We start from the raw sequence: 11698 nt of genomic DNA, 5'->3' as shown, positions 1-11698 counted from the left end.
ATAATCATACCCCTGTAGTGGCACCATCTGTGATTTTGTTCCCTATTTGGGGTGAAAAGTGATGTGTATATTTGAGGTGTGGCATTTATTTATTAAAACCTATGGTGTACTTGTTCACTAGTAAGGTCATTTTGTCTAATAGATAATCATGAGGGTATTTACAGTACATGCTATGTATTTGATAAAAGGAACAGTCTATTTGAGGGTTATTCATTAAGATGGCAGATGCAACTGTGAACTAACTGTTGTCTGATTGACCATCGTGTGTTTGGTTTTTGCCAAGGAATAAAAGCAATTGTCTATTTGAGGTCTGGCATTTATTTATTAGAATAAATGATGCACCCGGCATTTAAATGGGGAAAGGTCCCTATTGGATTATACTAAATGTAATTAAAGTCCCCTAGTGGGCACCAGCTAATATGTATTTTCCTTAAAGGAAACAAAGTTTATTCGTGCCACGGGGTTTGTTTGTTTTTATTCTTCAAGTAGGCGACCTATCCGACGATTAACTGGCGTTTACTGTCCGTGGGCATAATGGTCAAGTAACACAAACGAGGGACCACTTGTCAGGTTCTCCGAATAACGCGTGTGTGTGTGTCAGAGTGCGTGTCCTTTCACCCTGAGGTGATGCGACGCCGTCAAGACGTCCTCACCCAAGTGTCCTCCAGGGGGCATGGGGGGCAAGCGTCAGTCCTTGTTAGGGGGTGTCAGGGGGGCTAAGGACGGGTGATCTCTGTGGCGTTTGTCACCTGACAAATCAATACCTCCACACTCTGGTTTACAACACACACACACACCTCAACACACACACACTAAAGTGTCATATGTTGTGTTTGTGTTGCAGAGCGCTGCAGTTTAATGGCTGGCAGGTAGGGGCCAAAGAGGGACAAACAACATGAACTCCATTCCGTCCATGGACAGACACATCCAGCAGACCAATGACCGGCTGCAGTGTATCAAACAGGTGAGAGGCAGCTTTTAAACACTGCTGTTGGTGAAATAGCTCCTTGGCGAGTGTATGGCACGCTCACTAGCTGTAGTGACACTGCACTGATACTGAATTGGCATTTTCTTCATAATGGTCATGGTGGGGCATGTCGGCTGTTGCCGTTACCCTAGAGCAGTGGTCCCCAACCACCGGGCCGCGGCCCGGTACTGGTCCGCGGACCGATTGGCACAAGAAATTATTTTTTTTAAAATTTATTTATTTATTTATTTATTTTAAATTAAATCAACATAAAAAACACAATATATACATTATATTTCAATACAGATCAATACAGTCTGCAGGGATACAGTCCGTAAGCGCACATGATTGTATTTCTTTATGTAAAAAAAATAAAAAATAAAAAATTTTATAAATACACCCCCCCGCACCCTGCCTCCCACCGGTCCGTGGGACAAATTTTCAAGCGTTGACCGGTCCGCAGCTACAAAAAGGTTGGGGACCACTGCCCTAGAGTACAGAGACAGAAGGTGGCGTGCAGGTCAAAGAATAAAATTCTTTACGTCGAGTAAAAGTTATATTTTGATGCGAAAGACGCAGGAAATTATATTTTGACGTTAAAAATTAATGTTTAAAAACGCAGAAGTGATATTTTGACGTTAAAAATTAATGTTTACAAACGCAGAAGTGATATTTGGACGCAAAAATGAATGTTTAAAAATGCGGAAGTGATATTTTGAGACAAAAAATAGTGTTTATAGATGCGGAAGTGATATTTCGAGGCGGAAATTAATGTTTAAAAAGGCGGAAGTAATATTTTGACGCGAAAATAAATGCTTAAAAACGCAAAAGTGATATTTTAATGGGAAAAAAAGTGTTTAAAGACACAAAAGTGATATTTTGATGCGAAAACAAGTGTTTAAAGATGCAGAAGTGATATTTTGACGCAAAAATTAATGTTTAAAAACGCAGAAGTGATATTTTTACGCAAAAATCAATGTTTAAAAATACAAAAGTGATATTTTGACGCGAAAATGAATGTTTTAAAACGTGAAAGTGATATTTTGACACAAAAATTAATGTTTGAAAACACTAATTTAAAATGAACATTTATGATATTTTGACGCAAAAATGAATATTTAAAAACGCAGAAGTTATATTTTGACGCGAAAATTAATGTTTAAAAACCCAGAAGTGAGATTTGGACGCGAAAATGAATGTTTAAAAATGCGGAAGTGATATTTTGATGCGAAAACTAGTGTTTAAGACGCAGAAGGGATATTTTGAGGCGAAAATTCATATTTCAAAACGCGAAAGTGATATTTTGATGCGAAAACTAGTGTTTACGACGCAGAAGTGATATTTTGAGGCGCAAATTAATATTTGAAAACGCGTAAGTGATATTTTGATGCAAAAATTAATGTTTAAAAAGGCGGAAGTAATATTTTGACGCGCAAATTAATGTTTAAAGACGCAAAAGTGATATTTTCATGCGAAAAGGAGTGTTTAAAGACGCAGAAGTGATATTTTGACACGGAAATGAATGTTTAAAAACGCAGAAGTAATATTTTGACGCAAAAATCAATGTTTAAAAATGCAAAACGGATATTTTGACGCGAAAATTAATGTTTTAAAACGTGAAAGTGATATTTTGACACAAAAATTAATGTTTGAAAACACTAATTTAACATTAACATTAATGATGTTTTGATGCAAAAATGAATATTTAAAAACGCAGAAGTTATATTTTGACGCGAAAATTTATGTTTGAAGATGCGGAAGTGATATTTTGACGCGAAAATGAGTGTTTAAAGACGCGGATGTGATATTTTGACGCAAAAATTAATGTTTAAAAACCCAGAAGTGAGATTTGGACGCGAAAATGAATGTTTAAAAATGCGGAAGTGATATTTTGAGGCGAAAATTAATGTTTGAAAACGCGTAAGTGATATTTTGATGCAAAAATTAATGTTTAAAAAGGCGGAAGTAATATTTTGACGCGCAAATTAATGTTTAAAGACGCAAAAGGGATATTTTGATGCGAAAACGAGTGTTTAAAGACGCAGAAGTGATATTTTGACGCGGAAATTAATGTTTAAAAACGCAGAAGTGATATTTTGACGCAAAAATCAATGTTTTAAAACGTGAAAGTGATAATTTGACACAAAAATTAATGTTTTAAAACGCGAAAGTGATATTTTGATGCGAAAACTAGTGTTTAAGACGCAGAAGTGATATTTTGAGGCAAAAATTAATATTTGAAAACGCGTAAGTGATATTTTGATGCAAAAATTAATGTTTAAAAAGGCGGAAGTAATATTTTGACGCGCAAATTAATGTTTAACGACGCAAAAGTGATATTTTCATGCGAAAAGGAGTGTTTAAAGACGCAGAAGTGATATTTTGACGCGGAAATTAATGTTTAAAAACGCAGAAGTAATATTTTGACGCAAAAATCAATGTTTAAAAATGCAAAAGTGATATTTTGACGCGAAAATTAATGTTTTAAAACGTGAAAGTGATATTTTGACACAAAAATTAATCTTTGAAAACACTAATTTAACATTAACATTAATGATGTTTTGACGCAAAAATGAATATTTAAAAACGCGGAAGTTATATTTTGACGCGAAAATTTATGTTTGAAGATGCGGAAGTGATATTTTGACGCGAAAATGAGTGTTTAAAGACACGGATGTGATATTTTCACGCAAAAAATAATGTTTAAAAACCCAGAAGTGAGATTTGGACGCGAAAATGAATGTTTAAAAATGCGGAAGTGATATTTTGAGGCGAAAATTAATGTTTAAAAAGGCGAAAGTGATATTTTGATGCGAAAACTAGTGTTTAAGACGCAGAAGTGATATTTTGAGGCGAAAATTAATGTTTGAAAAAGCGTAAGTGATATTTTGATGCAAAAATTAATGTTTAAAAAGGCGGAAGTAATATTTTGACGCGCAAATTAATGTTTAAAGACGCAAAAGTGATATTTTGATGCGAAAACGAGTGTTTAAAGACGCAGAAGTGATATTTTGACGCGGAAATTAATGTTTAAAAACGCAGAAGTAATATTTTGACGCAAAAATCAATGTTTAAAAATGCAAAAGTGATATTTTGACGCGAAAATTAATGTTTTAAAACGTGAAAGTGATATTTTGACACAAAAATAAATGTTTGAAAACACTAATTTAACATTAACATTAATGATATTTTGACGCAAAAATTAATATTTAAAAACGCAGAAGTTATATTTTGACGCGAAAATTTATGTTTGAAGATGCGGAAGTGATATTTTGAAGCGAAAATGAGTGTTTAAAGACGCGGATGTGATATTTTGACGCGAAAATTAATGTTTAAAAACCCAGAAGTGAGATTTGGACGCGAAAATTAATGTTTAAAAACGCGAAAGTGATATTTTGATGCGAAAACTAGTGTTTAAGACGCAGAAGTGATATTTTGAGGCGAAAATTAATATTTGAAAACGCGTAAGTGATATTTTGATGCAAAAATTAATGTTTAAAAAGGCGGAAGTAATATTTTGACGCGCAAATTAATGTTTAAAGACGCAAAAGTGACATTTTGATGCGAAAACGAGTGTTTAAAGACGCAGAAGTGATATTTTGACGCGGAAATTAATGTTTAAAAACGCAGAAGTGATATTTTGACGCAAAAATCAATGTTTTAAAACGTGAAAGTGATAATTTGACACAAAAATTAATGTTTGAAAACACTAATTTAACATTAACATTAATGATATTTTGATGCAAAAATGAATATTTAAAAACGCAGAAGTTATATTTTGACACGAAAATTAATGTTTGAAAACACTAATTTAACATTAACATTAATTATATTTCGACGCTAAAATGAGTGTTTAAAGACGCGGATGTGATATTTTGACGCGAAAATGGATGTTTAAAAACCCAGAAGTGAGATTTGGACGCGAAAATGAAAGTTTAAAAATGTGCAAGTGATATTTTGAGGCGAAAATTTATGTTTAAAAACACGGAACTAATATTTTGACGCAGAAATAAATGTTTAAAGACGCGAAAGTGATATTTTGATGCGAAAACTAGTGTTTAAGACGCAGAAGTGATATTTTGAGGCGAAAATGAATGTTTGAAAACGCGTAAGTGATATCTTGATGCAAAAATTAATGTTTAAAAACGCAGATTTACGCGTTTTTGAGGACATTTCACATGCCTGAGGATTGTCAACATAGGGGAGCGGCTCCACACGGTTTATAGAGATATAATAGCACCTCTCTGGCAGCTAATTCTGAATATAGGAATCAACTTATTAAAAAATAAGACCCTCGATGCCCAACCCTATTTGCGACCTCCTAAAAGGTATGGCAGAAAGATTTCATTGAGGAAAATCCGTACTTAAACTATGTTTCAGAAGCTTCTAGCGAGTAGTACGACAAAGATTGTGCAAACAAAGGTGCTAAATCCTGATTCCCGATGGAGGCCTTTGAGACGTAAACGGTCTATAGTCCTTGCAGCAGGATATTAAATATTAAATAAGGCATTCCGTGGAAGAAATGTTTGATCGCGCGGCTTAGCGCCTGAAAGAAGTCAACAAAAGGGGAGCGTCTAAAGTGCACACAATCCAAATGAGGTTAAGCGTGTTAACCCCGCCAGGCAAAGATTTAAACAAACACGTCGCGATGTTATCGTCATATGGGTAAACATGTCAATTAGACAGATCCGCGGCGTGCGAGTAGACCTCGCGTCGGCGCTCATAAATGGTTAAGAGTGGGGGTCATTTCAAACCCGGCAGCCCCGCCACCGCTAATAGAGGCAGCTTTGTGCCACGCACAATCAGGGTTTTTTGGAAGTGGCGCATAATAAATAGCATTTATGCCCTGCCAATTAGAGCGGCCCTTTCAGCCACGCCGTCTGGAGATGATCATTGTGGGAGATCAGAACAATTAACTCGCTATCCTCTCCCCATTGTCCAATTGCTCAAATAATTAAGGAAATATTGTGAAGCAATCCAGCTGTTTGCCTTAATTGAAAGTCTGCTGCTGCTTTTATTTATTTTTTGGGGCATCATTGAAGGCAGCAGGAATATAAATCAAGCCTCGCTCATTGTGTCGCACCATGCGAGAGGTGACACACACACACACACACACACACACCAGTCCAGCCGACGGGGGAACAAATTGATTTTGTTGCTCCAATGATAAATTACCGCAGAACGAGATGATAAAGTGGAGGAAATTGGAATGTGTCAGCCGCATTCAGTGGCCAGCTTGAAGGCGAAATCAGAAATCATTACGCCGCTCATTTTTAAATGAGCGTCCCCTTGCAAAATTAGGATAATTTGATTTTTGAACAATAACCTCAGTCATTTTCAATTATGAAATCATACACTCAGGCCTCGTGAGGATTTGACGAGGGGAAAAAATGCTCCGCGATTTGTGGAAAACTTGAAATTTTTGGGACAAATAATATAGTATATTTAATTATACTATATTGTTTTACACAATATATATTATTATAATGGTATGATTATGTATAAGTATTTATTGGAAATATATATACGGTGATAAATGTAGTCTCTTTAAATAATAATATGATATAAATAAAATACAATCAATATTATTGTAATAAAATGTAATTTATTAATTATGAAATTGCATTAATATTGTAGAAATTAAGTTAATTTCAGTTTTAGTATCATATGATCCATTATTAACTAGTTTTAATTGAAACGTGAGGTTAAATAATATTTAGATTTAAGTTAATTATGTTAAATATATTTTAATAATACAGTTTTAAACATGTCTTACTTACGTGGTATCTTTAGTTTATTTTATTGTAGATTTGTAAATTTGCTTTGTTCATTAAATTTTGTCTACCTTTTCTTGACAATGTTGGAACGTCAGCTTTACAGATGCCACCTTTGTCGTGGTAGAGACGTCCATCGCAACAAAGATTACATGAAAATGCCTTTTTTCACGTTCTCTAATCTGCATTGTTTTGATTTGATTCTATAATTTGGTTTATTATTTTACAGATTTTTTTTTTTTATGGAAAGTTTTTTGCAATACATTTAGCAGAGAGACATACAGTATCTTACAAAACATGGTGTTTGTAATGTACAAAACCCAAAACCAGTGAAGTTGGCACGTTGTGTAAATCGTAAATAAAAAGAGAATACAATGATTTGCAAATACTTTTCAACTTATATTCAATTGAATAGACTGCAAAGACAAGATACTTAACGTTTGAACTGGAAAACGTTGTTATTTTTTGCAAATATGAATTACATTACATTTGGAATTTGATGCCTGCAACATGTTTCCAAAAAGCTGGCACAAGTGTCAAAAAAGACTGAGAAAGTTGAGGAATGCTCATCAAACACTTATTTGGAACATCCCACAGGTGAACAGGCTAATTGGGAACAGGTGGGTGCCATGATTGAGTATAAAAGCAGTTTCCATGAAATGCTCAGTCATTCACAAACAAGGATGGGGCGAGGGTCACAACTTTGTGAACAAATGCGTGAGCAAGTTGTCCAACAGTTTAAGAACAACATTTCTCAACCAGCTATTGCAAGGAATTCAGGGATTTCACCATCTACGGTCCGTAATATCATCAAAAGTTTCAGAGAATCTGGAGAAATCACTGCACGTAAGCGATGATATTACGGACCTTCCATCCCTCACGCGGTAGTGCATTAAAAAACGACATCAGTGTGTAAAGGATATTACCACATGGGCTCAGGAACACTTCAGAAACCCACTGTCAGTAACTACAGTTTGTCGCTACATCTGTAAGTGCAAGTTAAAACTCTACTATGCAAAGCGAAAGTCATTTATCAACAACACCCAGAAACGCCCCCGGCTTCACTGGGCCTGAGCTCATCTAAGATGGACTGATGCAAAGTGGAAAAGTGTTCTGTGGTCTGACGAGTCCACATTTCAAATTGTTTTTGGAAACTGTGGACGTCGTGTCCTCTGGAACAAAGAGGAAAAGAACCATCCCAATTGTTAGAGGCGCAAAGTTGAAAAGCCAGCATCTGTGATGGTATGGGGGTGTATTAGTGCCCAAGGCATGGGTAACTTACACATCTGTGAAGGCACCATTAATGCTGAAAGGTACATACAGGTTTTGGAGTAACATATTGTCTTTTTCATGGACACCCCTGCTTATTTCAGCAAGACAATGCCTAGCCACGTGTTACAACAGTGTGGCTTTATAGTAAAAGAGTGCGGGTACTGGACTGGCCTGCCTGTAGTCCAGACCTGTCTCCCATTGAAAATGTGTGGCGCATTATGAAGCCTAAAATACCACAACGGAGACCCCCGGACTGTTGAACAACTTAAGCTGTACATCAAGCAAGAATGGGAAAAAATTCCACCTGGAAAGCTTCAAAAATTGGTCTCCTCAGTTCCCAAACGTTTACTGAGTGTTGTTAAAAGGAAAGGCCATGTAACACAGTGGTAAAATCGCCCCTGTGACAAGTTTTTTGCAATGTGTTGCTGCCATTAAATTCTAAGTTAATGATTATTTGCAAAAAAAAATTACGTTTCTCCTTTCGAACATTAAATATCTTGTCTTTGCAGTCTATTCAATTGAATATAAGTTTAAAAGGATTTGTAAATCATTGTATTCTGTTTTTATTTACCATTTACACAACGTGCCAACTTCACTGGTTTTGGGTTTTGTTACATTAGGTGTCCTTTGGGCACACATTATGAATATTTGGGGAATTTAGGTCACTTTTTGCAGAAATAAAAACAATTATTGAAAAAATGCAAGTTCCTTGAAGTGCAACCTTCAAATGGATTCATAAAAACTGATGTGTCACAATTTGTTTCCCCGTATCGCCCTGAAATTGCCCCGCTCTGGGCTGTTTGGGCAAGACGGGGCCACTTGACACGGCTGCCATCCATTTCTATTCCAATTCATCGCACGCCTCCACGTATTCCCATTACGCTCTTTGTTAACTTACATGATGGAGGTGCAAACGCAGGATCGTGCACACCCAGCCGCCCCTCCAGGGGCCGAGGGGACACGTGTCCAGGTTTGATGGGTGGCTCCTGGGCGGGAAATTCAGGGACCGGGGCGGGAGGACATCTGTGGCACGACACTGCCAAGTGACTGCAGCGACACCGGTGGGCAGATTGTCCCTGGTAGAGAAGAAGAAAGGTGTCTGAAAACACCCGCCCACCTGCAGCTCGCCGTGATTACGTGTGTGCGGTCTGGCTTCCGTCTAAATTTAGCAGCTGCGGATGTGCTTCGCTCTCCTCGTAACGGAGACATCTTTTGCCGTCAGGAGCTCATCTAAGCCTGACATCTGCTGCCCCCTAGGGAGCAAATATTGTTAAAACAACAGTTGGTTACATCAGGCAAAATGATCGTACTGTCATACAAACGTTTGTATAAAGTTACAGCATTTTGCTCAAGACAGCTTCCTTTGCTATTTGTTGTGGTGTCAAATATGGTTGCGCAATATCCAGCCATCCATCCATTTTCTACCGCTTGTCCCTTTTGGGGTCACGGGGGGTGCTTGAGCCTATCTCAGCTGCATTCGGGCGGAAGGCGGGGTACACCCTGGACAAGTCACCATCTCATCACAGGGCCAACACAGATAGACAGACAATATACACAATATAAATAATACACATTTGGTCGACGATAGTGTTATTAATACTATCAGTATATCGTGATAATGCATACATTCTAGCTTTGTCTGTGAATTTGACAGCGCAATGTAGCATTCTCCCTAGCGGCTAACGTCCCTCAACAGTGAAGCTTCTAAGGCACACCAAATGTGATTTTTTTTTTGTTCTCAAGTGACACCGATCTGATTTTTTTTGCCAGTCTAAACAATCCAAAGTGCTTCAAATCTGATATTTTCGCATCAGGTTCAGGCCACAGCAGGAAGTGGTCCCAGTCCGATTGGAATCTGATCTTTTCAAGTGTGACTTCAGTCCAAACGGCCATTTTTTTAGAAATGTTTTTTGAAATCATGTTTTCGATATCATCCCGGTGCTTTTAGTTAGTTTAACCATTTTGTTTTCCAATGTGAATGAATTCATATACAAACCCAGTTTCCATATGAGTTGGGAAATTGTGTTAGATGTAAATATAAACGGAATACAATGATTTGCAAATCATTTTCAACCCATATTCAGTTGAATATGCTACAAAGACAACATATTTGATGTTCAAACCGATAAACTTTTTTTTTTTTTTGCAAATAATCATTAACTTTAGAATTTGATACCAGCAACACGTGACAAAGAAGTTGGGAAAGGTGGCAATAAATACTGATAAAGTTGAGGAATGCTCATCAAACACTTATTTGGAACATCCCACAGGTGAACAGGCAAATTGGGAACAGGTGGGTGCCATGATTGGGTATAAAAGTAGATTCCATGAAATGCTCAGTCATTCACAAACAAGGATGGGGCGAGGGTCACCACTTTGTCAACAAATGCATGAGCAAATTGTTGAACAGTTTAAGAAAAACCTTTCTCAACCAGCTATTGCAAGGATTTTAGGGATTTCACCATCTACGGTCCGTAATATCATCAAAGGGTTCAGAGAACCCTCAGGCTGTACTGCATCAACAAGCGACATCAGTGTGTAAAGGATATCACCACATGGGCTCAGGAACACTTCAGAAACCCACTGTCAGTAACTACAGTTGGTCGCTACATCTGTAAGTGCAAGTTAAAACTCTCCTATGCAAGGCGAAAACCGTTTATCAACAACACCCAGAAACGCCGTCGGCTTCGCTGGGCCTGAGCTCATCTAAAATGTTTTGGACTCTTTTAGTTCCTGTTTGACACCTGAGTTTTTTTTAGTTACCATGGCTACTTATGATTTTCACCTGCCTCTGGTGTTCAGGACGCGCACCTGCTTCTAATCAGAGGACTATTTAAGCCTGCTCTTGCCAGTCAGTCGTCCTGGCGTCATTATTGGTTTCATGCCACAGTTTCGTGTTTGTTCTATGCCATAGTTAATGCTAGTTGTTTCATGCCACAGTTTCGTGTTTGTTCTATGCCATAGTTAATGCTATTGGTTTCATGCCACAGTTTCGTGTTTGTTCTATGCCATAGTTAATGCTAGTTGTTTCATGCCACAGTTTCGTGTTTGTTTCATGCCACAGTTTCGTGAGGTTCATGTCTATAGTTTCATGTCCTAGGTTTTTGCTTTAGCTTCCATGTGCGATAGGCACGCTTGCCTTCGGGTTGCTTTCTGTTTGTACCTCGTTGAGTGTTTCTTAAAATTAAATCATGTTCCTACGTGCAAGTCCTGTCCGGAGTCGTCCGTTTGCCTTCCTGGGAGAACGACCCCGCAGTAAGCGAAAACCCCGTCGTGACAAAAAGAAGTCTTAAAAAAACTTAAATTTGACATGTTGAAACCTGCAGAGACCCTGTATAAGACGACATTTCCCCCTGATTTTGTATTAAGGGGTAAGCGATTAATCATGTGGTGTGTGAGTGATAGGTAGAAAAGACTTGTTTGTAGGGAAATCATGTAGTGCCACCTGCTGGATGCATGTATAAACATCTAGTCCCCCAATATAAGACTAGGGGAAAGTACTGTATTATATTTGGGTCATTAAGGTAATTGACCCACTGCATACATTAAAGTCATTTGGTAATATTTTGGTCATTGTGACTTTTTAAAAGTTGCACAGCCCTTAAGATATTTTTTTTTTGTGTCACTAGTGTGACATGAAGAAAAGCTCTGACTTGCTTGGAGAGAGGTTGTTTGTTGGTTTATA

At 37.4% G+C, this 11698-nt stretch overlaps 1 protein-coding gene across 3 annotated transcripts in view; it reads left to right on the top strand.

Moving 5' to 3' along the window:
• The first annotated feature begins 777 nt into the window (after window positions 1–777).
• Window positions 778–11698, top strand: part of LOC133655360 (zinc finger MIZ domain-containing protein 1-like) — a 70886-nt gene continuing 59965 nt past the window's right edge. For all 3 annotated transcript variants that reach the window (XM_062055439.1, XM_062055438.1, XM_062055437.1), the window contains exon 1: window positions 778–964. In XM_062055439.1, coding sequence (XP_061911423.1) covers window positions 896–964 — 69 coding nt within the window. In that variant the 5' untranslated portion in view covers window positions 778–895. The remainder of the gene's footprint in view (window positions 965–11698) is intronic.

This window comes from Entelurus aequoreus, linkage group LG08 (assembly GCF_033978785.1).
Source record: "Entelurus aequoreus isolate RoL-2023_Sb linkage group LG08, RoL_Eaeq_v1.1, whole genome shotgun sequence".
Lineage (NCBI taxonomy): Eukaryota > Metazoa > Chordata > Actinopteri > Syngnathiformes > Syngnathidae > Entelurus > Entelurus aequoreus.
The sequence above is the reverse complement of the archived record's forward strand: the minus strand, read 5'-3'. Positions and strand labels throughout refer to the sequence as shown.